Genomic DNA, 27,437 nt, shown 5'->3' with positions numbered 1-27,437 from the left:
GGGGGGGGGGGGGGGAGAAAAAGCCCAGGCCAAAAGGAGAGGAAGGTGCAGGGAGTGGACCTCCTAATGCCCGGCTGACTTCACCCCACTGAGCCTCCACAAGTGAGGAAGGCCACTTCTCAGCCTCAGTGGGTAGCTTCCTGCCAGGAGGGTGTCCAGGGCAGGCTACAGAGGAGAGCACACTGCAGTCTGATGGAAAATGGCCTGGGGAGGGGGCCGGGCCTGGCCTTCAAGGTGCCCACCTGCCTGGCACAGGCTACCTGCATTAGCCAAAAAAGAGTGGTCTTCCGTGGCACGTGCTGGGCTAATTAAGTGCCTGCCTCCTGGGGGAGGGCACCCCCACCACTCAAAAATCAGAAGTGACTTCATTCTATGCAGATAAAGACAACAGCATTCCTTAAAATGGAATGGAATTCTATTTTAGGATGATTAGAATTTTTCAGATTGTTAAATAAGAAAAGTAATATGCACTTAGAGCCCACCCTAACTGCTGGAAAGTGAATGAGGCCACTCAATAAATAAGGAGCTGCTCACTTCTTCCAGTCCTGCCACCTGGCCTTCCCAGGCCTGTGGGGCAGCCCCACCAACCTCCTCCATCTCTGCAGGCCAGGGGACTACAATCAAGTCTCCTCCCTCTCTTTCCTCTCTCTCCCTCCCTGACTCTCCCCCTCTGTCTCCCTCTCCCTCTCTTTCTCTCTCTCTCTCTGTCTCTCCCTCCCCTCTCCCTTCTTCCCCTTCTCTCCCCCTCTCTTTCCTCTCTGTCCCTCTCTCCTTCTCCCTGTGTCCCCCTTCCCTCCCCTCTTTCCCCCTCTCCCCCTCTTTTCTCTCCCTCCCTCCCCGTCTCCCCCTCTCGTTCCTCTCCCTCCCTGTCTCCCCCTCCCTCTCTTCCCCCCTCTCTCCGTCTCCCCCTCTTTCCTCTCACTCCCCTCCCCCTCTCTTTCCTCTCCATCCCTGTCTCCCCCTCTCTCTCTCCTTCCCCTTTCCCCGTCTCCCCCTCTCTCTGTCCTTCTCCCTGTCTCCCCCCTCTCTCTCCCTCCCGTCTTTCCCCCTGTATCCCCCTCTCTCTCCCTTCTTTCCCCGTCTCCCCCTCTCTTTCCTCTCCCTCCCTCTCTGTCTCTTCTTCTCCCTGTCTCCCCCTCTCTCTCTTCCTCCCCTCTTTCCCCCTGTCTCCCCCTCTCTCTGTCCTTCTCCCTGTCTCCCCCCTCTCTCTCCCTCCCCTCTTTCCCCCTGTCTCCCCCTCTCCCTCCCTTCTTTCCCCCTGTCTTCCCCTCTCTCTCTCCTTCTCCCTGTCTCCCCCTCTGCCTTCCCTCTTTCCTCTCCCTCCCTCTGTCTCTCCTTCTCTCTGTCTCCCCCCTCTCTCTCCCTCCCCTCTTTCCCCCTCTGTCTCCCCCTCTCTTTCCTCTCCCTCCCTCCCCATCTCTCTCCCTCTGTCTTGGTCAGCCCTCCTCTCTTTCTGTCTCTGCCAAACACCCCAGCATTCTCCTTGTGACTCCAATGTGGTTCCCAGAGTCTTCAGCTATACCTTCCTTCATCGACAAGTCTCAGAGGCTTGCAGTTCACCTCTCTGGGGGCAGAGTGTCTCAGTTATCTCTGATCTCTCTCAAGTATCCTGCACACAGCTGGTGTGCAAATATTTGCTGAATGAATATTCTTTAAAATGAAATGTTACTCTACTTGTCTAAGTATTTTCTTAAGTTAATGCTCCACGATAAACCAGTAAAACTCCCTTTAAGTGAGACAACAGAGGACTTTATAAAATCCTGCTGGAGGGCACTCCCTCCACCAATACAGACAGGATCACAAGCCCTCCACCTAACCCTGTATGTGGTCTCTGAGATGTGCTCCTTGTGACCAGCCTGGAGAGGAACTGTAGGACCTGAGCGGGCCTGGGCTTCACTGTGACCGCACCCACAGCTGTTCCAGCTTGGTCAACCCCAGCAGCAAGTCTGGCGAAGCCAAGGGTCATCTCCACACCACAGCGAGCTCCCACCACAGCAGGGCTGAACTGCCCCCCACTTACATCTGTTCATGTCATTCCCATTTGGGGTAACAAGGAAACACAAAACACTGTGTTCGCTACATAAGTCAAACTTTTTGTTAAAAGAAGAGAGAAATATTGGCAAAAGAGGAACTAAGGGTGTCAGACTTGCGTTCTACTTTTGTGTGTGTGGACATTACAGGCAATGCCAAAGGACCCACTGCTGTCCAGCATGTACACACTAAAGCAGGAGGAGCAGCTCCTTCAAGCTGATGCCCAACATGGCTTGCTTGGCCCACAACGTGCTCTCACACTAGGGGGCTTCACAAACACTGACAGCTCAGTTCCTCCATCCACTCATTTCCTATGACCAGGTCCTCCTCCACTCCACCTACACAGCACAAAGAGGGCCACGGCACTGAGCTTGTCAGCCCCCACCAATGCACCACCTCAGTGGTCAAGAATCCCCAAACGCCCTTCTCCAGCCAGCGCCTCGCTCTCTGCTTCCCTTCCCAAGGCCTAGGCCTCATCCACACCATGACCTCCCATCTTTCCACCTCTCAGCTCCCTCCCAAGACCTCTCTCCTCTCCTCTCCTCTCCATCTTGACCCCTTGGTGAGTCAGCTCAGCACTGTCCTGTCCTGTGCGCTTGGGTCCCTGGCCCCCCATATCTCCCTGTTAGCTGTGCCCTACCAGGCCTGTCTTGGTCCCCTTCCCTTCTATGCACCTGCCGCTGAACCTCTTCAGACTGGGTCCACTACAAATCTGCTATAAAACCTCCACTGGGCCCTCCCTGAGGGGGCTGCTCGGCCAGCCTCATCAGCTCACTGCCCCACTCTTCAGAGGCTCCCCCAAGCCTCCCATAGCCCCTGTCCTCCACTCTCTCAGCTGTGATCCCTGCCTCACCTGGGACTGGCCATTCCCCATGAGCTCCCTCTTCCCCCTTCTTTCCTATCACTGCAATGCCTTCTCCCTTCAGCTCTACCCTGCCCAAGGCTCATCTCTCTCCCTCTGTTCAAGTGATCCCATCCCATACACTCTCCTCCAACATACTGTCCCCCTCTGCCATCCCCACTTATTTCCAACCTCTCCCTCTCCCCTGGTTCATTCCTTCCTGCCTTCAAACATGCTCATGCCTCCTGCAACCTGACAAAACCCTCACTGATCTCTGCTGCCCTTTGTGGCCGGACTCCTACAAAAAAGACGTTTACAAGCGCACCTCCACTGTCTGTCCTCACTCCTTTTTTAACCTCTTTACTATCTGGCCTCTGACTTCATGATTTTACCCTCTAGTCTCCAGGTTTCCCTGACCCCAGCTCTCTCCTGGCTCTCCTCCTCCCTGCCTAACTGCTCCTTGGCTGAATTAACCCCCAGGTCACTCCCTCTCACCACTCCTGTCCCTCAGGGCTCTGTCCCAGCCCTCTTCTCCTCACCTTCTTCACTTTACCTAGTGATCCTCTCATCAGCTCCCCAAATCTACTCACCCTGTCCCAACCTCTCTGCTGACCCATCCTCCCATCTCCAGCTACCTCTCAGACATTCTGAACTAGACAGATGTCCAGCAGACAGCTTAAACTCCACACATCCAAGACAGAACTCGTTAGCTTTCCCCCTACAGCCTCCATGCCTCCCTATTACCACAAAGGGCACCGCCATTCTCCCGGCCCCCCAGGTTCACAGCCTCATCACCTCCCACCTGGACCACTGCAGTTGGTCTGCTGCCTCCACACTCCCGCACTCAAGGCCATCCTCCATTCAGTCACGAGTGACTTCCCTACAGCACATCAGGCCAGATCCAAGACAAAATGCTATGCGCGGCATTCAAAGCCCTCCAGTCCTCTTACCCTCCCTCCCCAAGGGAGCCTCTGGTCCTGGGACACCGGCCTCCTGGCTCTCCATCTCTCAGTTCCAGGCATTTTCTCTGGTGGTCCCCCAGGCCTGGAAAGCCCTCCTCCACTCTGACTACTGACCTGCCCAGCTTCCATCCCACCTCCTCCAGGAAGCTTTTCCTTTATTATTCTTAACTGTCTTTTGCCTTTTTTGTATTCCCAGGCTTAAGTGTTTGCTGATGATGACTGGTTAACTCACCTTCCTCATCTATCCATTTCATGGTGAACAGCTGTTCATTATCAAAGGAACACATGTCTCGAACCTCACTGCAAAGTCCCTCAAAGGAAATAGATGGTTCAAAGTGTGTTATCATGATGTCCCTGAGGAAAGAAAAGAAAGGGGTTTTAAACTTAACAATAAAATATCAATACTTTATCAACACTGAGATGGTGGACAGTAAATGAGTAACTAGGCAACAGACAATCCATATTACTAACAAACCCTTGATTACACTTGTATCACTGCATCGTTAGAATGACAGTGATCACCACCTCGGCCTTGAAAGAGGCCCTCTGGTCCAACCTGCCGCCCCATTGGGATTCTTTGGGTGGCACAGGGGTCACTGGGTTAGGAGGCAGGAAGATCTGCGTTCAGATCAGGCCTCAGACACTAGCTGCGTAACCCTGTGTCCTCGGTCTTTGTGAAGATCAGATTACACCATCTATGTAAAGAACGTGCTATATCAATTATGATTATATTGTTATTACTCACAAATCCCTGACAGTTACCCACATGGTGCTTGCACGCTTCCAAGGGTCCGAGCCAGGGCTTAGTGCTTCATAAGGCAGGCAGTCCCAACGAAGCACACCTTACCACTGTCAGGAACTCCTTCCTCTAGCTTCCTCCCACTGCCCCTAGCTCTCTACTCTGGAGCGACACAACCGGCACCTTCCTCTATGCCCCCCAAGCAGACAGAGGCAGGTGCCTGGGCCTACTCTCTTCTAGGCTAAGCCATGCAGGTCCCTCCAGGAGGGAGGCCAGCGGGGAAATTTAAAGAGCATTGCTCTTGAAGGCAGAACGTGTAGGCTCCCACTCCCAGCTCTGCTAATTATCAATATGACCTTGGACAAATCACTTAACCTCATGAGTGCCTCAGTTTCTCCATCTGTGAGATGGAAAAAATAAGACATCTATTTCCCAGGGTAATTTTTAGGCTACGCAAAGTGCTTCGTAAAGTCGTATCTCTCTGTCTGACCTGTCATGCTGCCGAGGTCCCAGCCCTTCCTACTGGAAGTCCTCTTTTGGCCACACTCTAGTTTCTCAATGTAGCTCTTCAAATGACCTTCCCTTTAACTGACCACAACATTCCAAACACAGACTCACCAATACAGGATACTGTTCATCCTCTTTCCATTCATGCACCCTCAATATCTGCTAATCTTTTCTTTTTGTTACTGCCTACGTAATCTTGGGCAAATTGCTTCCAGGCCTCAGTTTCCTTTTCTGAAGAATGGAGATGAGATGGCCTCTCAGATCACTTTGGGTGACACAGGCACCAATGATGGCACCAGAAAGCAGTGTTAAAGTGGAGGAGAATCCCACAAAAGACCCAAGCCCTGGGAGGCAGCGATGGTGTCTCTGAACCCAAGCCCCCCAGGAGGCAGAAGAGAGGAGCCGAGGCTCCCTCCACCTCCTGGCCAACGGGCCAGATGGGGCCAGAAAGGGGCTTCAAAGGACGGGCGGGCTGCCAAACACCACCAAACTGTTCCAACGGGCCCAACCACTCTGGAAACCACCAAGGAGGATGTGAGAAAAACCCGATCTCATTAAGGGGCATATGTCCCAGTGAGGTCAAGGACAGGAAGTCTCTAGGTATACTGAAACAGTCACACAAGTACTTTTTGTGGTAGCAAACAAACAAAAAAAAGGAAATAGAGCCAGTAATGCACACATTAGGAGAGAATACAATCACTCCCTAGAAAGCCAAAGATATGAAAGAGTGAAGGCAACCTAAGTACTGATACAGAGGGAGGTGAGCAGAACTCCAGTTATGTAAAGGAAAACAGCATTTATGCAACACTTGAAATCTGCAGAACACTTTGCAAACATTATCTCATCTGATCCTTGAAACCAGCAGGGCAGCTGGTGCTCCGATGATCCCCACCTTACAGGTGAGGAAGCTGCCGTGACTTGCCCAGGGTCACACAGCCAGGCAGCGTCTGAAGCTGGGTCTGGCTCTAAGGAGATCTACCAAGTGGCTGCGGGGGAGGCAGAGTCATGGGAGAAATCTAGGCATGAGAGGGGGTCACAGATGACAGAGGAACCGGAGGCAGAGACACCAGAAGAGAAGAGCAGACGGGCTCCTTGAGAAATAGGTCACTGTTAGTGAGCGGCGTCTTCTCAAGGCAATTTCATTCTCTCACCATTGGCTACACTTCTATGTCCAAGTATTTAGCTAATAACTCACATTTCTATTGTATTTTAAGGTTTGCAAAACATCTGATCTCCGTGATCTCCTCTAACCTTCCCAGGCCCCATCTGAGAGACAAGTGAATCACAGCTAAAAGAGGTTTAGAAACGTGCCTGGGTCCCACAGCTAATGTGCATCTGAGCCAAGCCTGAACTCAGGACTTCCTGCCTCCAAGGTCACAGCGCTGTTCACCAGGACACACGGCCTCTCTCTCCAGAGGAGCACCAGACTGGACCCTAGCCGATGAGCCTGTCCACGCCCTGCAGCCTCCAGTAGTGCACAGAGAGGATGTGGGATTTACCCGGGGTCACACAGACATGAAGGGGCACAGCCACAAGGCAGAATTAGGCCCTCTTTCTCCCAAAAGCCCTTTCCACTTTGTTGTTCGGTTTGCGTCTGATTCTTCATGACCCTGTGGACTGTATGTAGCTCAGCGATACTGACCATGGGGTTTCCTTGGCAAAGAAAGTGGTTTGCCATTTCCTTCTCCAATGGATTAAGGCAAACAGAGATTAAGTGACTGGCCCAGGGTCACACAGTATCTGAGGATGGTCTTCCTGACTCCAGGCCCAGCTCTATATACTGCCCCACCCTTTTTACTATACAGCACTAATAATTCATTAGCTTGCCTCAATGACAGTCTTCTTTCTTCAGAAATGGACTTGGGTCCAACTGGGAGAAATTTCATCCTGGATCTGATTCTCAGCAAGGAGGAAGTGGAATTTGGGGTGAAAAGTACAATAATTGTGGGAAGCCATGATCCCATCCGAGCCCCTGTGAGAGGGGGTGAGGGAAGCCAGCAATCCTCAGACACGCTTCTACCACCAGCTGTCTGAAGAGCAGACTTCACAGGGCCCTGAGGAAAGACACATGAGCACCCAGGACTGAAATTCTAAAGGGGAAATAAATCCCGGAGAGATGGAAAGCTCTGGAGAGTGAGATTCCAAAGACGAAAAGGAAGCAATTCTGACACAGAGGAAAAGGGGAAGATATCGAAAATGCAGAACTAATGTGGATGGCACAGGGAACTCTTTGGCTCAGACTGCGTAAAAGACTGGTAGCCGGCTGGGTGATGGAGAATGGGTCAAGAATGCTGCAAAGAAAAGCTCAGCCTGCTTACAGGGGTTAGGGGGCAGATCAGGCCAATGTGCATTTGATAGACAAGGTAAAGAAGAAGATAATAAGTGAATGCCTAACTTCCCTCAATAAAAGTCGCTCATGTCAATGCACTGCCCCCTGAGGTACTAGTGTGTGTGCTTTCTGTGTGACCCTGGGCCAATCACTTAGGACCTCCCTCAGGCCCACTTTCCTCAGGAAGTTCGACAAGAGGCCTGAATTAGAGGTGTGAATTAGAATCTCCACACCAGCAAAACTCATGTGGGTTTCCTGAACTAGATTTAAAATGTACCCGGGATGTTTAACAACATAAATAAAAGTACAATGCAACACGGATATGTTGATAAGCAGTTTTCTGAGCCAATGTGCAGGCTGCAGGCTCTGTGTCCACTTGGGTTTGACAGCACCACACTAGTATAATCAGGCAGATATCTCACTGGCTGAATGGTTGATTCCTAAACACCATCACTGATAGCTTTAGGTCCTCTCAGAAGGAGGGCCTCTGGGCAGCGTCCAGGGATCCCAGGATGGTCTGGCACTGGTGAAGGGTTTTGTTAATAACTTGGATAAGCATCCAACATCCAAACATGCTCATCAAACCTGCAGGTGACATTTACCTGGGCAGGACAGCTAATAGATATAATAGACAGACAATGACAGGCAAAACATTAGGACAAGATGAAATTCGATGGCGGCATAATTATGAATTCAAACTTGGATTTAAAAAGTCAACTTCTTAAATTCAAGATGGGGGTCCGAGTTTAGACAGCAATAGGGAGAGGAAGACACGGGGCCTTCCATGCACTTGGGTTCAAAAGAACTCTGCAGGGGCAGCTAGGTGGTGCAGTGAATAGAGCACCAACCCTGAAGTCAGGAAGACCTGAGTTCAAATCCGGCCTTAGACACTTAACACACTTACTAGCCATGTGACTTTGTGCAAATCACTTAACCCCAATTGCCCTCCAAAAAAAAAAAAGCAAAAGGACTCTGCAGAGTGACTGTCAGGGTGCAATAAGGGAGGAGAGTGTCCAGGACCAGGGAAGCACTGGGCCCACGGTGCTGGGAACCTCAAAGGGTGGATAAAAATACATGCCTGGTTTTACCAATCTATTCAAAAGAGCTTTAAACGAAAGAGAAAGGAGAAAGTTGCTAATAAAAGCTACCAAGCTGGATGAGAACAGCTACAATGCAGGAAAACAGCAATCCAGAGTCAAGCCTGGGCTGGCATCATCTCAGAACTTCATCCCAGGTCAGTGCTGAATCTCCTTCTCCATCCTTTGGCTTTCCGATCAATGCCACCTAACAATGTTTTTATTCTCAGCCAATTAACTTCCTTCTCAGCAACAATTCCAAACCTTCTCCTGTCTTCCCCAAGCTCCATCGCTGCCTCTCAGCAGAGGGTAGGGCCTCACCTCCTAAGTTATCCATTGTGGGCTCCCTCCCTCTCCTACCCCACCCAAAACAAAAGCCTCTCTCTCTCTATCAGCCCCACTTTGGCCTCTTTTGTTCCTGTTTCTGAGGGGGGTCGTGTGGCCCTACTGATTCAGAGGGCTGGCTGCTGGCTCTGGCTGGCTTCATGCCCAATCTCTCTTCATTCCCTAGAGCTCCTCTGCTGCTGCCTACATGCCCAAGTCTCTCCCATCAAAACCAATCCAACCTTCACAGCCCCCCAGCAGCACCTCAAGCTCAAGCCCTAAGAACTCTCCACTTCCCTCTTCCTTTGCCAACACTGCGGGACCTGATCTGGGACAGTAACCAAGTCCTGGGGAGGGGGAGGGCTACTGTAGCAGAGCTGAAGCACTGGAAGAGATGGAGATCATGACTTTTTCAAGGATTTCAAGACTTCATGTCCTCCTTTCAGACTGACTCTACATTATCACCAGATCCAGACTCCAGAAGCAGCTGTCCACCAACCCCAAGGCCATTCATTTTCTCTCCTTTCTGCTAAGCCCCAGGAAAACAGAAAGGTGAAAACTGTCCTTAAGCTCTAACAAAGACGACAACAGGCAAACAACTGTACAAACAAAATGTGGACTAAAAGAAACAGGTGTCTCAGAGGGAAAGTCCAAGTATTAAGGGTTAAGAGAAGGTAGGACTTTAGCTGGGATTAGAAGGAAGCCAGGAAAATCAGGGGACAGAGAGAAGGGAGGGCATTCCCAGCATTGTAGACAGCCAAAGGAAATGCACAGATGGATGAGGGAGTGTCAGTTCAAAGAATTTCTCAGTCTTGGTATCTGCCTTTCCAGACTTCAGTGTATAATGCTCATGTCCTCTCAAATGGCCTAACCTCCCAATTCCTTGGTCTCAACTCCCATGATCTAACCAACCCCACTCAGAGATGGTCATACACTTTATCTCACTATCACCCACAAATGTTTCACTTGACCATTAAAAACACTGAAATCCTGAACTACAGAGTCTGAATACAGATTGAAGCCAACTACTTTCTCTCTTTTGTGTTTTTTTGTTTTGTTCCTTCTTTCTCGTTCACTCCATTGGTTATAATTCTTCTTTACAACTTGACTAATGTTTAACGCGAAGGTATTTATAGAAACTATATTGGATTGCATGACACTATGGGGGGGCGAAAATTTAGAATTCAAGGGATTGTGGAACTGAATGTTGTAAACTAAAAGTAAATAAATCAGATAAAAAAAAAAACACTGAAATGCTCATATCAAATCACAACCTGCCATTCCATGTCTCCCTGTACTTCAGCCCTGTTAAAATCAGCCTTCATCCTCACCAAGACCTCCATGCCTCCCATCCCCCACGCTGTCCCAGACCCCTGCTCCTTCCCCTCCTTTTCCAATACTGATCCTTGAGTTAACCACTTCAAATATATACTGCCCCCTACTCTCCAATCCTTTGCTCACCTATCCTTTCAACATTCAAACCCTGCAAACCTCCTACCACCAGCCCCATTCACTCCAACCCCAGGTGATGAACAGAGATGCCAGGTGAGCCCACTGTAAGAGACTAATCTCAACTCGGTCCTCCTTACATAAAACAATCCCTTTGCTCCAACCCAATTGATTCTCTAACCCATGCCCTACAAAGTTTATTCCTGGCCGCCTCTCCTCAAATTGCCAACTCCAGGCCCCGCCCCCCCATCCTTGAAGCTGAAGACCTTACGTTCCCCAAAACTGAGAAAACTGGGGCCATTTTCAGTGTTTCCTTCTCGACATCTCCACCCCCTTTGACACTATCTCTCATTCCCTCTTCTTTTAAAGGTAATGCACTTCCTCCGCACTCCCCATTTCCCTCAAAACTCTGCTCCAGTCTCGGAAGAAAAAAAACCCTTTACCTCACCAAGGCCTATCCCTCTACATGGAGGCCTATTCTGATCCCCTCCTGTCTCTCCATTAGACAGCCTCCACTCACCACATGCTTCCTTTCTCTCATCTTTACTCATCTCCCTACCCCTGTAGGCAAGAGCCCCTACAAAGCCTCCCTCACCCTTACCAGACCTCTCTCAGGCTGGAGGGCAGCCACCCCCGAAGCCCCTACCTTCTCTGCTCTCTCTCGCTTCTCAACCCTCTGAATTTTGGCTTCCAACATCACCATTCAGCTGTCACTGCTCTTTCCAAAGCTGCCAAGGATGTCTTACTTCCGTGACCTCTTTGTAGCCTTGGACACCGAGGACTCTTCTCCTGGATAATCTCTGTCCCACCTGGGTTTCCAGGGCTCTGGCCTCTTGCTTCTTCCCCTATCTGCCAGACCACTCCTCCACATCACTCACATCCCACTGCCTCTGAGTGACCACCGGTCTCTCCTGGCCCCCTCGTCAGCGTCCTAGAGATCAATTACCACTTTGTAGATGGACACCACCAATTCTGGCCTCCAACTGTCTCTCTAAACTCCAGTACCACACCACAATCACCTAATGGACAAGTCAATTGATGCCTATGGGTGTCCCATAGGAATCTCAACTCAACCTGCTCCAAACAGAACTCATTGTCCTTCCCCCCAAAACCACCTCCCCTTGGACATTCCTATTTTTGTCAAGGGCACCATCAACCCCGTCATGCCCCAGGGTCATGACCTTGGCATTATCTCGAACTCTTCCCTAGCCCTCACCTCACATATCTGATCAATTATCCAATCCACACCAACCCTGACACCCAGAGTCTTCTCTCTACTCCCAACAGCCCGATTTCTGCTCCTCAGTGCTTCTTGCCTGGATTATGGCAACATTCTCCCAAGTGGTGTCCCTGCCTCAAGCCTCTGCCCTAGCAAGTCTCTCCTACAAGAAAGCGATCAAATTGATTTTTTCCTAAAGAGAGGGTCTGACGTCATGTTCTTACTCAGTAAGTCTCAGCAGCTTGCTTCTGCCTCTAAGATCGGATATGAACTCTGTGATTTGGTGACTTAGGATCTGGCCCCAATCTTCCATTCCTCGTTCATTATATTCCCTTTCTCTCCATGTCTTTTTTTTTTTTTGTTTTTACCAATTTGTTCTTTTAGTTTACAAGATTCAGTTCTATAATCGCTTGAATTTCAAATTTTCTCTCCCTCCCTTCTACGCCCCCCCCCATGGGGGCATGCAATCAAGTATAGGATTTGCAAATACCTTCACATTAGACACCAGTCAGGTTGTAAAGAAGGATTGTAACCAATGGCATGAACAATGGAAAAGAGGAAACAAAACCAAACAAGAAAAAGACAGAGAGCAGGTAGTTTGCTTCGGTCTGCATTCGAACTCTGTTCTTTCTAGTTCTATCTCTGGATGTGGACATCTTCCATCACAAGTCTTCTGGAGTTGTATTATATCACTGCATTGCTGATAAGAGTCCAGTCTATCAAAGTTGGTCATCATCCATACGTTGTGTCTGTAATTGTGCACAAATTTCTCCTGATTCTGCTCTTCTTACAAGACTCTCCAGGTAAACATGAAGTCTGCCTGCTCCTCATTTTTTATATCACAATACTATTCCATTACATTCATATATCACAACTTGTTCAGCCATTCCCCAACTGATGGGCACCCCCTTAATTTCCAATTCTTTGCCACCACAAAAAGAGCTGCAGTAAATATTTTTGTACATACAGGTCTTCCTCCCACTTCTATGATCTTTTGGGGGTACAACCCTAGAAGTGGTATTACTGGGTCAAAGGGTATGCAATTATTTATGGCCCTTTGGGCATCGTTCTAGATTACACTCCAGAATGGATCAGTTTGCAATTCTACCAACAATGCATTAGTATTCCAATTTTTCCATATCCTCTCCAACATTTGTCATTTTCCTGTTTTGTTATCTTAGCCAATCTGACTGGTGAGATGTGGTACCTCAGAGTTGTTTTGATTTGCATTTCTCTAATCAATAGTGATTTGGAGCATTTTTTCATATGCTTAGAGATATCTTTAATTTCCACCTCTGAAAATTGACTGTTCATACCCTTTGACCATTTATCAATTGGGAAATGACTTGTATTCTTATAGATTTGATTCAATTCTCTGTATATTTTAGAAATGAGGCCTTTATCAGACACACTGTTTGTAAAAATTCTTTCCCAATTTCCCACTTCCCTCTTAATCTTGGTTACATTGGCTTTGTTTGTACAGAAACTTTTCAATTTAATGTAATCAAGATTATCCATTTTGCATTTTATAATGTTCTCTAACTCGTTTGGTCATAAAGTCTTCCCTTCTCCATAAATCTGAGAGGTAAACTATTCCTTGCTTTCCGAGATTGCTTACAGTATCAACCTTTATACCTAGATTATGTACCCATTTAGACTTGATTTTGGTATACGGTGTTGGATGCCCAGTTTCTGTCATACTATATTCCAGTTTTTCCAGCAGTTTTTGTCAAATAGTGAGCTCTTATCCCCAAAAGCTGGGGTCTTTGGGTTTATCAAACAGTAGATTTCTATAGTCATTGATTGCTGAGTCTCACGTACCCAATCTATTCCATAGATTCACTCCTCTATTCCTCAGCCGGTACCAAGTAGTTTTGAGGACTGCTGCTTTATAATACAGATTAAAATCTGGTATGACTAGGCCACCTTCCTGGCATTTCTTTTCATTAATTCCCTTGATATTCTGCACCTTTTGTTCTTCCAAGTGAATTTTGTTACTATTTTTTTCTAGCTCTATAAAATAATTTTTTGGTAGATTGACTGGTATGACACTAAATATGTAATTTAATTTAGGTAAAATTGTCATTTTTATTATATTAGCTCGACCCAGCCACAAGCAATTGATGTTTTTCCAATTAGTTAGATCTGACTTAATTTGTGTAAAAAGTGTTCTATAGTTGTGTTCATATAGGTCCTGGGTTTATTTTGGCAAGGAGATTCCCAAATATTTTATAATGTCTACAGTAACTTTAAATGGGATTTCTCTTTCTATCTCTTGCTGTTGAATTTCATTAGAAATATACAGGAATGCTGAGGATTTATGTGGATTTATTTTATATCCTGCAACTTTGCCAAACTTATTTATTGTCTCAAGTAGTTTTTTACTTGATTCTCTAGGATTCTCTAAGTATATCATCCTATCATCTGCAAAGAGTGTTTGCCTAGTCTCTTCTTTGTCTAATTTGATTCCTTCAATTTCTTTTTCTTTTCTAATTGCTACTGTGAACATTTCTAGTACCAAATTGAATAAGAGGGGTGATAGTGGACACTCTTGTTTCACCCCTGATCTTATTGGAAATGCTTCTAGTTTATCCCCACTACATATAATATTTGCTGATGGCTTTAAATAGATGCTAAGGAAGATCCCATTTATTCCTATAATTTCTAGTATTTTTAATAGGAATGGATGCTATATTTTGTCAAAAGCCTTTTCTGCATCTATTGAGATAATCATATGGTTTCTGCTAGTTTTATTGTTGATATGATCAATTATACCTATGGTTTTCCTAATATTGAACCATCCTTGTATTCCTAAAATAAATCCTACCTGATCAAATTGTATTATTGTTGTGATAAGTTGCTGTAGTCTTTCTGCTAATATTTTATTTAAAATTTTTGCATCTATATTCATGAGGGAAATTGGTCTATAATTTTCTTTCTCTGTTTTGTCTCTTCCTGATTTAGGTATCAGTACCATATTTGTGTCATAAAAAGAATTACGTAGGACTCCACCAATTTTCCCAAATAGTTTGTAGAGTACAGGAATCAATTGTTCTTTAAATGTCTAATAGAATTCACTATTAAATCCATCTGGCCCTGGAGATTTTTTCCTAGGGAGTTCGCTGATGGCTTGTTCAATTTCTTTTTCTGAGATGGAGTTATTTAAGCAATTTACTTCCTCTTCAGTTAATCTGGGCAACTTATATTTTTGTAAATATTAATCCATTTCACTAAGACTGTCAAATTTATGTGCATACAACTGGGCAAAATAATTCCTAATTATTGTTTTAATTTCCTCTTCATTGGAGGTAGATTCACCTTTTTCATTTTTGATACTTGTAATTTGGTTTTCTTCTTTCTTTTTTTATCATATTGAATTGCTTTTTTTTCATTTATCATTTTCCTTTCCTTTTCTGTCACATTAGCCAATCTGATAGATGTGAGGTAGCACTTCAGAGTTGTTTTAATTGGCATTTCTCTAATCAGTAGTGATTTAAAGCATTTTTCATATGACAATTGATAGTTTCGGTTTTTTCTTTCAAAAACTGTCCTGTTCATTATCCTTTGACTACTTATCAATTGGGGAATAGCTATTATTTTTATAAATCTGGCACTCTTCCCTATGTACTTGGGAAATGAGGCCTTTATCAGAGAAATTTGCTGTAAACATTTTTTGCCCAGTTTCCTTCTAGTTTTGGCTACATTGGTTTTGTTTGTGCAAAAATTTTTAAATTTCATGCAATCAAAATTATCCATTTTATTTCTTGTGATCCTTTAGACCTTTATCTGAGAAACTGTCTGTAAAATTCTTTTCCCCAATTTTCTGCTTTCCTTCTGATCTTGGCTACATTTGTTTTATTTGTACAAAAACTTAAAGAAATCAAAATTATCCATTTAATACCTCACTGCTCTCTCTCTTGTTTATTTATAAACTGTTTACATATCCATAGGTCTGATAAGTAATATGTCCCACGTTCTTCAAATTTTCTTGTAATCTCTTTATATCTCAGGGGTTATATATCCATTTTGACCTACTTGACTTCTGAAAGAGTGGGAAAGGGGCAGGTGGGGGAGAGATATTTGTAATTCAAAAAAAATTTTAAATTAATGTAAATAAATAAAAAGGTAGCTCTCAGTGGCTCATGACTGTTTCAATTTTGTCTCTATTATCCCATTACCAGGCACATGGTAGGTATTCAGATTGATAAAGCAACACATAGAACATAGAACAAGAGGTAAGTGTCCCCCTCCCATGAAAACACTGCAACTGGAACCATTCTAAAAATCAAATACCATTGCAGCCCTAAAAGTGGTCCACCCCTTTTAAATTCTCTGAAGTTCCTTAATATTCTTTCCACTTAAGGGAAAAACTTTTGCCAATCACCCTTCACATAAAGATAGGAGAAAAGAAACTGACTCTTTAAAAAAAAAGAGAGAAAAATAAATTCCTGTCCTTAAATGAGGCATTAAAAGGGGAGTAAGACTGTTTGCCTGTCTAAACAAAAAAGCAATGTACTTAAGATTAGCTGGAGACAAGGCCCAGCAGAGAGCATGTGGCAAAGGAAAAGAAAACAGAAAGTGCTATTGTGCATGAACCAATCATTTCCTTTTTTTAAAGTATAAAGAAGGGAGCTATTAAAATTGTTTTTAGGAAGCGCTATGTTGTATACAGATGCTTTGGTTCCCACTGACACACTAGGGTCACAAAACCATCCAAGTGCTGGAAGGCCTCTGCTGGGAACCAGGAGGTTAAGAAGGACTCCTCACCCTGTGGACATCAGTCATGTGTTCTCTCTCCCTAAGAGGAGCACCAGAAGTCTCGTGAACTAAAACATGCAAGGGTGTTTTCTATCAACGTTGTCCCAGAGTAACTGGAAAAAGCTGTGTTTGCACACTGCACTATCACTAGATTCTGGTTAGAGCACTCAGGGTTTAATGAGAACAAAAAGGCAGAGGGTACAGCTGGCCGGACACCTCAGCCACGCCAGTCACCTCGGCCACCTCAGCCATCTCAGCCATCTCGGCCACCTCGCCCCCAAGAGGGGTTCTTACTTCCTTTGAGGCTCAGACCTCTTCAAGAGTGTGGGGTCCCTTTCAAGAGTCAGACACACTTGTAACTGCAGAAAATAAAAGGCTTGGGATTAATAAAGGAAAACAGTTATAATGAAGTACAGTTACCACGATTTGTAAAATGATAATAAATTTAAAAAGTGTCACAGAACCTACCTAGGTTAAGAACCCCCACCTTCAGCAGTAGCATGATTTGGCCTTCACCAGAACCCAATGTGCTTGGCCACAAAGCTCCCCAAAATTACACACTTCAATACAATTTTAGGCTGGAACTTTAAACCTCAAAATACTTCAAGAGACACATGCTTCCATTCTATGTTCTTGACCTTAAAAGTACCCATTCATTCTTCTACTACTTCCACTTGGAAAAAGAACCCCATAAAAACGATCCATTGAAACATGGTCCAACTTCTCTCCTAAATGAGGATTATTTATCAGCTCAACAATCAAATCCAAAAGCCATGAAAAAAGATGCCGAAGCAAGCCCTGAAAAGGAGAGGGTGGGCTGTGGTCTCTTTCCCTGTCCTGGCATCAAAGCAATCATTACAGTTATCCCTTCCACAAAGCAACTTTCCCCAAGGCTATCAAGGGTTAGCACAAGAAATTAAATGGGAAATTTGGGGGAGATTTGTGGAAGCCCCAGATGACATGCCAAAAGCCAGCAGATAACACAGAAAAGTTTAGAAACTTATAAACGCATAAAATATATGTATAATGTATGAGATCAAGAAAAAAGAGAAGAAAACTGGGACAAAGGGAAGGCCAAAAAATTTCACATGGATTTACCTGAATGGGGGGAGGGGGTCCTATGCTCCTAGCCCTGAGATGTGGAAGGGATAACTGTACTCACCAGGCAAGGGAAGGCTGCCTAAGCATTAGGGCTATCTGAAGTCTAAGCCTTAAAGACCCTTGTGGGCAGGTGCACTGCAGGGCTAAGTCCTGGGCCCACTCCTCCTTTCTTTCTTAGAGAACCAGCACACAGTCAGCATTTCATCAGTGTTTGTTGGCTGACTTGATCAACCTCTTCAGCTCCCATGGGTTCCACAATCATATTTATGTGGATGACTCCCAGATCTGGTCTCTCTCAAGCTCCAGAGCATCACTAATTAACTGCTATGAGACATTCCCAAAGGGAAGCATCTCAAACTCACCACAACCTAACAGAACTCATTATCTTTCTCTAAAAACACCATCCTCGTCTTCAGCTGAGGGCACCACCATGCTTCCAGTCACCTAACTTCAGAGTCACCTCTTCCCTCTCCCTAACCCTCACTAACCCATCAGGCCTCCTTTCACAATACCTCCTTCACTAACGGCCCTCAATCACTTCTCAAATGGAATGCTGTATCAGCAAGCACCCCAGTGTCCCCAGGGTGGCTGACAACACAGGTTCTTGGATCTGCTTTGATAAAGGAAAGCAACTCAAAATGGGTTAGCAAGCTTACTTTAATCAGTCAAATATGTATCATTTACCTGGTTCAGGGGAAAAAGGTCAGCACCCTGAACTTCAGAATATACAGACAGAATTATCAAGACAGAGAAACAGATCAAGTAGACAGATTTCCAAACTGTCCAACCATTACATCCATACCAAATCAACATCTGGGTTTTTCAAAGCCGGGGGGGGCTCTCAACAATGGCTTCCCAGAGTCTCATCCCATCAAATCACAGAACACTTCTCAAAGTGAGCCCCAAAACAAAGCCTCAAATCAGGGCTTATATAGCCTTCTCCTGGCTCAGAGAATGTAACAACCTTCTGGACCCACTGGCCAATCAAAAAGTATCTACTGAAAAACAAGTCTCCCACCCCAGGCTCCAGGTGCACTTTTAGCCTAGGGGCAGGGAAGATCTTAAAAATTTACATTCCCATTACAAATGCCCATCCAGTCAATGGGCCTGAAGCCTCCTGGGTAGTATCTTTTCCTCCAGGCCCTCCTCCTCTCTAACTTATCCTCCACACTGAGGAGAAATGGATAGTCCTTAGACACAAACCTAACCACTGGCTCCAGGGGCTGATGGGCTTGAGAGCTACTTCTGGCCAAACCAGCTTCTCTGCTGTTCCCCAGAAAGGACATTCAATCTCCCATTTCCCACCTTACACAGCAGGCCCCTCTTGTGTGAAAACCACACCCTCTTGGGGTGCCCATTAACTGGGGAATGGCTGAACAAGCTGTGGTACATAAGTATAAGGGAATGCTATTGTGATATAAGAAGTGATGAGCAGGCAGACTTCAGAAAAACCTGCAAAGATTTCCATGAACTGATGGATGCTGAGTAAAGGGAGCAGAACCAGGAGAACATTGTACACAGTAACATCCACACTGTGCGATAACTGTCTTCTATAGACTTCTCTCTGCTTAGCAATGCCATGATCAAAGACAATTCAAAAAGACTCATGATGGAAAATGCCCTATGGAGTCTGAATGCAGATTGAAGCGTACTATTTCTCTTTTTTGTTGTTTTCTCTTTCCTGTGGTTTTTACTATTCGTTCTGATTCTTTCACAACATGACTAATGTCAAAATATGATTTTACACATATAGCCTACATCAGATTCCTTGCTGTCTTGGGGAAAGGAGGGAAGGAGGAAGAAAACAAATTTCAAACTCAAAATATTATAAAAGTGAATGTGTGAATGCTGAGAACTCTCTTGACACGTCATTGGAGGAAAATAAAGTACTATTACGTAGAAAAAAAGACATTTTAATGTCAATAGTAAAAAAAAAAAAAGAAGAAAAACACGCCCCCCCTCCCCAAACAGTTTCCTTCAAGGCTCTACCTGACAGCCCTCAAGGGTGAGCTTCTGGGACCCACACTCCTTCACTCCTGTGCCACCAATTACAGGAGAAGAAAACTCCAGGTGAGCAAAGTCCCTCCACCAATGAAGGCTGGCACCTTCTCAGAACTTTGAAGCACAGAGAATTTGAAATCCTGAGAGGTTCAGTTACTTGCCCAGGGTAAAACTTCCCATCTGTATCTGAGGCAAGACTGAAACCCATGCCAGCTCTTCACTTAAACTGCACTCAACTTAAAAAAATAAAACTTCAAAATCTGTGCTTGGTCTTGAACTTCCTGTCCTCAGAGCTCCCACACCCATGATAACTGTGTCCAATACAAACATTGTGCCAGCTGAGGAAAAGTACAAGTTAAAGCGACTACAGGTCAAGAAGGCAGCATGCCATGGTGGGGAGTGCTGGCCAGACCAGGCCTTGTCTCAACCTTCCACTCACCGGCTCTGTGTGCCAGGAATTCTCTCTAAGATGTAAAGAGGCCAGCCCGGGCTGGAGAGGGCCTTCTCTCAAGAGTTCCAGGCACTGATGAACTCACAGGTACAGGCCTTTCCAGAATCAGTCTTAGTAGACTGACTGGACACTCATGAAGCAGCATGCATGACACAGGACAAAGGCCCTACATCTGGAATCTGAAGCCCTGTGTTGAAATCCCCTCTCTGCTGCTTCCCGAAGCCAGTCACTTCAGCCAGCCAGTCAAGAAGTACTTAATAAACACCTACTAGGTGTCAAGGTGCCGAGCTAAGCACTGGGGATGATGAGAAAAGCCCTGGGTGCTCCAAGGGAAACCCAAAAGACAGACAAGGGATAAACTGGAAATCGTCAGACAGAAGGTCTGGGACGAAGGGGGACTGGAAACAGGAGAAACTGAGTCGGGGCCTGACAGATGCCAGCAGTGGCTCAGTTTTCTCATCTGTAAAATGAGAGCCCTGCACTCAGTTCCCTCTTCAGGATCCTTCCAGCTCAAAGGCAAGCACTCTGCCCTGGGGGGAGGCAGGTGGTCCCCTCAGTGGTCACCATCCATCTAGCCTGGAGGCAGCCTGGCAGGCACTTACTGACTGGGTGCATGTCAGATGAGAAGGCAGAGTCCTCGAAGGGCAAGGACATGGAGGAGCCCAGTGCCCGTTAAGTGCTAAATCCATGTTCATCGATCAATTGGCTCTGCTGAGACCGAGCCCTGTCAGCAGTAAAAAGTCAGGCCTTACCTACTCTCCTCCAGCTTAAGTTAAGGGAGCCTTGGTCAGGCAGGGAGATGCCAGCACTTCCCTTCTCCAAGGCTGCCCCAGAGAATGACGCATGCTCTCTAAGGCCGGCAGGCTGGCCTCAGGGGCTCCATGATCACAGGGTTCCCACAGACCTCTGGGGTTCACCAAGCAGGCTCAGTGAGGCTCTACAGCTGCAGGAGGAACAGCGAGGGGTGTCAGGCCCTGGGAGTAGTTGGGACACAGAACAAGGCACTGGGATGGCCACAGAAGGGGGCAGCAGGAAGCAGAGATTCCCCTGCACAAACCTGCAGAGGCATGGGAGAGTTACCTAACACACATCTCTGATGACTTCAAGTATCCTGAGACACCACAATTTTAAAAAATCAATGGGGAAAGGGGGAGGGGATGCTTTCTGGATATCTTCATGCTCGTATTTGGTCTTAATTCAACGACACCCCTGGGATCTACAGGGGGTTGAAGGCAACAGGCTACTTTTTAAAAACGCAGTGGTCTGGTGGGAAGAAGAAAACAATCCATTTTTATCTATTTAATGACATTTTAGCTCTTTTTTTAAGGACCTATAGGCCACCCTACTACTGTTAGTCCCATATCTCCATATCTCTGTTGTTTGTTTTTTCCCATCTACTCCTTGGCTGTCACTGGGGTAGCCTATAGAGGACTCTCTCCCTTCTTGTAATTACAGGCTTAGAAAAGGGTTTGTAAATCCAATTCAATAAACATCTATTAAGCATTTCTCTTTTGTCGCAGCCCAGAGTTAGTTTCTGGAAGAGATACAAAGTTTAGATAAGAATCTTGGGGGCTGAGTCCTCACGGAGGGTCTGGTGTGGATGAGATTCAGAGGAGAATGTGAAGCTAGGGCCTCTCCCATGCACTCTGCAATGGCTGCTTAGGCCTTCCTCGGCTGTGTTCTGGACTGGTGACATAGCAGTCAGCCCATAGTTGTCATGCCCTTACCCAGTGACAAGCACTGTGCTAAGAGCTGGATGTGTTCTAACACCACAAACTCTGCCTTCAGACAAGGCACGGTGGGAGGTCCTGGCCTCCAAGAGCTGACATTCTACAGGGAGGGGAAAGGCACAGAAAAATGGACATTTATTTTTTTAATCAGACTCCATGGTACCTTCTTTCCTAACTCCCTTGCTTGGGTTGCTAAGGGGTTAAGCTTCTGGCCCCAGGTCATGCATTCCAAAAATACATAAAAAGCAATATAGTGTAATTTCAAGGGGTGGGAGGCAATGTCAGACAGGGCGGCCACAGCTATGGGAGCTGCTCACCAAGGACAGAGAGAGTTTAGCCGAGTCAAGGAGGGGGGGAGAGAGAGAGAGTGTGTGTGTGTAGAGGGGGTGGGGAGGGTGTGCTTAACCTGTATACAGATGGTTGAGATGTCCATGGAACACAGAGACAGAGAGAGAGAGTAATAAGGGAAGAGACAAGGGCTGGACACCCAGGGCTCAGAGTCAACTCTAGAAATGATACCTTAGAACCCCAAGAAGTGAAAAGATCACCAAGAGGGGAGACAAAGAAGACAGTCCAAATGGGCCTGTGAGAGCCCAATCACTGACATGACCTCTGCCCATGAATGCCATCACTAAAGTAGCCAGAAAACAAATGTATCCGCAAAAACAGTCTTGTCAAGACTTGCTAACCATGAGAAAAATTCTACATATTTCCTCACAAGGCCAGCTTCAAACACAAATAGTTATTCAATAATGTTTTCCTAATTCTACAGTGTTGGTATATGCAGGAAAATCTTCAAAACTATGACTGTTCAATATACAGTACTCTGAGAAATGTCATTCTGGAAAACATGTTTGCAAAACCCCCAGTATATTTTATGATGCAGTCCACTTGGTTCCTTAAGTATTTAACTGATAAGCCCTGCCCCACTAAACCAAAGCTCACCATAAAAAGGCTTATGTGATGATAATCTCTCACTAACCAACAGAACCTTTTATTCTGTTTCTGTAAACTAACAAAGTAATGATTGAGGAAATCCAAGGAACAGTTCTCAGGGTGTGTAAAAAAAAAAAGAAAAAGGAAAAAGCCAATCTCCTACTCATATGCTAGGACAACTAATCAAATTAAGTGTGTGGTTTAAGTTTCTTTATCTAGAGAGGGCACATTTTCACAAAGATCAAGATCCCAGATGCTACAAAGAAACGCTGCTGAGGGGGGTGCAACTGCCCCACTGATCTCTCAACCTGATTGATGGCTCAGAATACGGATGCTGGTCATGCTCAGGAGAAAACGTCTTCTGGTAAAGAGGACTGTTTAAAATACGAAAATCAGGTCAAAGGTGTCCTAGTCAGCCAACCTGTTTAGTAACCTACTCCTTCAGTGACTCATTGTAGTTTCAACAGCACAACCTCCGGCTGAGAATATTGCTGATAAAGATGGAGTCCTTGTTAAGTCTGATTTCAGGGCAGGAAGTACAGAAATGATCAATGGTCCTTAAGTACAGGAGTGAAGTTTTCAACCGTGGCTCTCTAGCAGGACTGGAGTAGGGTCAGAGTGCTCATGATCAGAAGGGTTCCTGGCTTACCTCAGCAAAAAGTCACCCTTTTTAAAATGGAGAGGAAAGCCTATATAAAAACTGAAGTCACAGGCGAAGACTAATACCTCCTATTGGTCATCATGCTTTGGAATGTACAAAGACATTCCTGAGCCAATGAGAGCCTCCCTTCTTGCCCTTGATGGTGGAGGAATATGGGGTCCTAATTCCAACCGAGGCTGTTAAGCACCACCACTCCGGTTTCTTTCAAAAGGGGGAAAGGTCTCCAAGAAAAAAACCTGGAGTTTAGTAACTCTGGTTATTAAATAAAAACAATTAAAATCAATGTATCATTTTAGACACGTGTACACCCAAAATGTTTTTCCCACAGTGCTCCGTGGGAGCCACCACTGGCTGCAAAACCTCAAAATCCCAGGAACCATCGTAAGAATAAGAGGCCATTAAATAACCCCCACACATCTGGCCAGGGCTACACACCCCTCACTGCATAATGCCTTCGACCTATGCACACGTGAATTGTTCACCGTGATGGTCAGTCACTACAAGCCTAAGATGAAGCTACAACTCCAAAGGCAAGAATTCATAAAGTCACACAACGACAACCAACAAACACAAACATTTGTGAGGACTCAGGGAGAGAGGTGGCAGGCAGCTAGGGCCTTCCCCATTCACAATCCTCACTGATCCATTCAGGAATGTAGGCATTGCACAGTCAAACTTTTTTTTTAAGTCACTTATTTCTGCCTGGATTAGCAGCAAGCACATGCATAAAGGTGTTTGTTTGGAAAAGCCTGGGCTTCACAGAGAACCCCAAGCTGGTGTCAGCAGTGCACAGCAGCCACAAAAGGGCATTCACCTCACAAAACAATGACCAATGAAAGCTGTTCAACAGAACTTCGAGTCTTCAATTTGGGGGAGAAGAAAAGTTCCTGAAATTAGAATATTCTTTAATCAAATTTCGTGGCTGAGCTCACTTCCCCTACGGTGAGGTGAGGCAACATGAACTAACACGATGATATGAGAAAAGCCCAACTGGACCCACATTCAGTGCCAGGAGGCGTGGGATGGTTTTCTTCTCACCTTGCAGGGCTCTCATCGTAAACCAAGGCCCTTGGAAACCCAGCAATGCCAGGCAGGGATGCCCCAACCCATGCTCAACAAGGCCCTCCTCAATCTGGGGAGAGCACATCCTTAACTCATCCCGGCAGACCATGGCAGTCCTCAGATAAAGCCCACTTGCGTAACTTGGTGGTTTTTCCTTTTGTTCCTTATGACTCCAGGCCTGCCTGCTTCAGCTTACCACAGTCTAAATTGGTCCTGCAGCCCACAGCCAAGGGAAAACAAGCCACACTCAAAGTCCTCATTCTAAACTCCTGCCACATGCCAGCCGGAGGCAAAGCTTATTCCTGCCCATGAACCCCAGAGCCATGGGGACCCTCCCAGAGCCACAGAGACTGCCCATCCCAGGCACGCGGACAGCAGGTGTTCCCTCTCCCCCAAAAGGGTATCCCTCAGGCCGGGCCATGCCAGGCAGGTCAAGGAGAGGCAAGCCAACCAGCCCTCGTTTGGACTCAAGGGTTGCTAGATCCTGAGGACACAAGACCAAGCTGACCTTCCAGCACCTCCCAGCCTACGATGGCCCAACGCACAAAGTACTCATCACCCGCACAAAGTACTCATCGCCGGCCCAAAGCCAAGGTCCTCTGGATGTTTCCCTATATTGCATCCACTTGAGCAAGCCCATCTCCTACATGCCAGGCACAGGGGATCAACAGCAACAAAAAAGAAAGCAAACCCCTGAAAAGCTTACATTCTAGTATTTGCCTATCAGGCTTCTGAAGCACTCATTAAAGGGCCACCATCCCAGGTATTGGGGAATCCAGCATCCCAAACCCAGAGCTTAGAGAGAATGTGGAGGCTAAGAGTCCAACCCCTTTCATTTTACAGATGAGGAAACCAAGGCCAAGCTCACACTAGCCGTCCAAGGTCACAGAGTTCCTAAATGGCAGAGCTGGATTCAAACTGTGGCCAGTGATTCCAAATACAGACCTCTCTCCATAGACCACACAGTTCTCTGTGCTTTGTTCACTCTGGAGGAGACTGGTCATCTCCTCAGATCAGACAACACCTAATGACACTGGCTGCACCATCTACACCACATAACCTTTCCACCTGCACAAAAGTGATTCTCCCCTTCTTTAAGCCTCACCTCCTGGGGTAAGCCCTCCCAGACCCCTCCTCAGCTGCAGCCTGCCCCCAGGTAATTATTTCCTTTGGATCCCCTCTGTACACACTTGTTGGCATGTTACCCCCACATTAGGGTGTAAGCTCCTGGAGGGCAGGGTCTGTCTTTTGCCTTTCTGTAACCCAACCACTGGGTCTGGCACATAGTAGCACAGGGCCTGGCACATAGTAGGTGTTTGATAAATGTTCATCAACTGATTGATCTGAGAAGTTTACATTCTACCCCGTCCAAACTGACCCAAACTAGGCAAACTTCCAAGTGCCAAGTTCTGAGGGACATAAGGACAAACCCAGCCCCTGCCCTCCAGCAGCTTCCACTCACCACCATGCTCCCTTTGCCAGTCAGACTTCATCCGGAGCAGCCAACACTGTGGGGAGGGCACTCCAGGGGCTCCCTTGGCAAGTCAGCCCCAACCAGTGCCACGAACACCGCGGGGGGGATGAAGGTGCCGCGGCCCTGCCCTCTAAGGGCTTCCACTCTCCAGGGACTCCCTTGGCTCTCAGCCCTAAGCAGTGCCACGAACACCGCGGGGGGCTGAGGGCGCCGCGGCCCTGCCCTCTAAGGGCTTCCACTCTGCAGGGGCTCCCTTGGCTCTCTCAGCCCCAACCAGTGCCACGAACACCGCGGGGGGCTGAGGGCGCCGCGGCCCTGCCCTCTAAGGGCTTCCACTCTCCAGGGGCTCACTTGGCTCTCTCAACCCTAAGCAGTGCCACAAGACCACGGTAGGCTCGGGGCACAAGGCCAACAGCAGCCCCTGCCCTCCAGCAGGATGCTCCCTGGCCACGCTCAGCCCTAACCAGTGGGGGCGCCGCGGCCCTGCCCTGCGGGGGCCTCCGCTCCCGGGATGCTGGCCGCCCCCCGCCCCCGTCGGCCCCGGCCCCCGCGCTTACTCACCCTTTGTAGTAGGCTTTCACTCGGACCTGGTGCGCGTGGTCCCCGCCGCCGCCTCCTCCGCCGCCGCCCCCTCCCCCGCCGCCGCCCGGGCCCGGGTGGGACATGCTGCTGCTGTCCCGCTGCGTGGGCATCTCCCCGCCGCCCCGCGCCGGAGCGGCCGCGCCGCGGGGAGCCTGGCCGAGAGCCGCCGCCGCCGCTGCCCCGCCGCCGCTGCCGATGCCACCGCAGCCGCTCCCGCAGCCGCCGGCCTCCTCCACCTCCGCCGCCCCGGCCCCGGCGCCTCGGCGCCTCCCTCCGGCCCGCCCACCGCGCTCCCTCCAAACGTCCACATTCCCGGGCGGGGCGGGGCGGGGCGGGGCCGTGCCAGCCACCATTCCGGCCCCCGCCGGGAAGGGCCGCCTCTGGGCTGAACCACTCCTGAAAGCCGAGGGGACCCACGCAGGAGCCGTACCTCCCGGCCCATCAGGAGAGGCAACCTCACAGCAGCCCCAAACTGGAGAGATTCTGAATCCCTCTATCCACATCCTGTCACACGTTCTTCCCCAGAAATCTCGAGAAAGAGGTGGCGGCAAAGCCCAGAGATAATAGGTCACCCCCTCTTGGCCGGATAGTTCCGTCCAGCTCATTCTTGGAGGAGGTGGGGGCGGGGGCCTAGAGCCGCTGGAGTCCGAAGGAATCAAAGCGCCCGCCAGGGTTGTAGTTTCCGAACGGGATTCTGGGACTTGTAGTTCTCTGGTTGGGGGGATTCTGGGAATTGAGGTTTTCGTGGTATCCCACGTGCAGCCTCCGGGAACGTGCTTTCTTCTAGCTGCCTGGCTGGGGAATGAAGGATCTGGGCGGCGAGGCGGGATTGATCCGGCTGCAGACCTCGTCCCTCCCCCTTGCCGGAGGCAGCCCCAGCCCCACGCAGCCCCTCCCTCGAGCCTGGGCTGGAGAATTTGCTGAATGCTAGGATTCTGGGCTGCGGTTCATTCCTCATTCCTTAGCGGCTGGTCGGGAGTGTCCTTTGTCACCCAGGGAGGGGGAGGGTGAAGGATACTGGGCAGTCACCTGGGTGACCTTGGCCGACTCCCTCACCCGCCCTGAGCCTCAGTATCCCCATTTGTTAAAGATGGGGCTCATACTATATGACCTCTAGGCACCCTACTAGAAAGATAGATAACATGAATGATAGATATAGATAGATTACATTGATAGAATACATGAATGATAGATATAGATTACA

At 47.6% G+C, this 27,437-nt stretch overlaps 2 protein-coding genes across 3 annotated transcripts in view; one reads left to right on the top strand and one right to left on the bottom strand.

The window, feature by feature from the left end:
• PRKCI (protein kinase C iota) overlaps nt 1-26,345 on the bottom strand; it is a 76,197-nt gene extending 49,852 nt beyond the window's left edge. The window contains exons 1-2 of one of the 2 annotated variants that reach the window (XM_069083562.1): nt 26,213-26,345; nt 4,067-4,188 (exon numbers count right to left, since the gene is read on the bottom strand). In XM_069083562.1, the coding sequence (XP_068939663.1) occupies nt 4,067-4,188; nt 26,213-26,343 (253 nt within the window). In that variant the 5' untranslated portion in view covers nt 26,344-26,345. Of the gene's footprint in view, nt 1-4,066; nt 4,189-25,639; nt 25,854-26,212 lie in introns of those variants that run through there. The other variant, XM_069083563.1, reaches the window with a different exon arrangement.
• PHC3 (polyhomeotic homolog 3) overlaps nt 1-27,437 on the top strand; it is a 352,648-nt gene that overhangs the window by 232,784 nt on the left and 92,427 nt on the right. The gene's annotated exons all lie outside the window — the stretch shown is intronic.

This window comes from Petaurus breviceps, unplaced genomic scaffold, assembly GCF_028583685.1.
Source record: "Petaurus breviceps papuanus isolate PSGF00001 unplaced genomic scaffold, PetGlider_PUasm1.0 173, whole genome shotgun sequence".
In the NCBI taxonomy this organism is placed as follows: domain Eukaryota; kingdom Metazoa; phylum Chordata; class Mammalia; order Diprotodontia; family Petauridae; genus Petaurus; species Petaurus breviceps.
The sequence above is the reverse complement of the archived record's forward strand: the minus strand, read 5'-3'. Positions and strand labels throughout refer to the sequence as shown.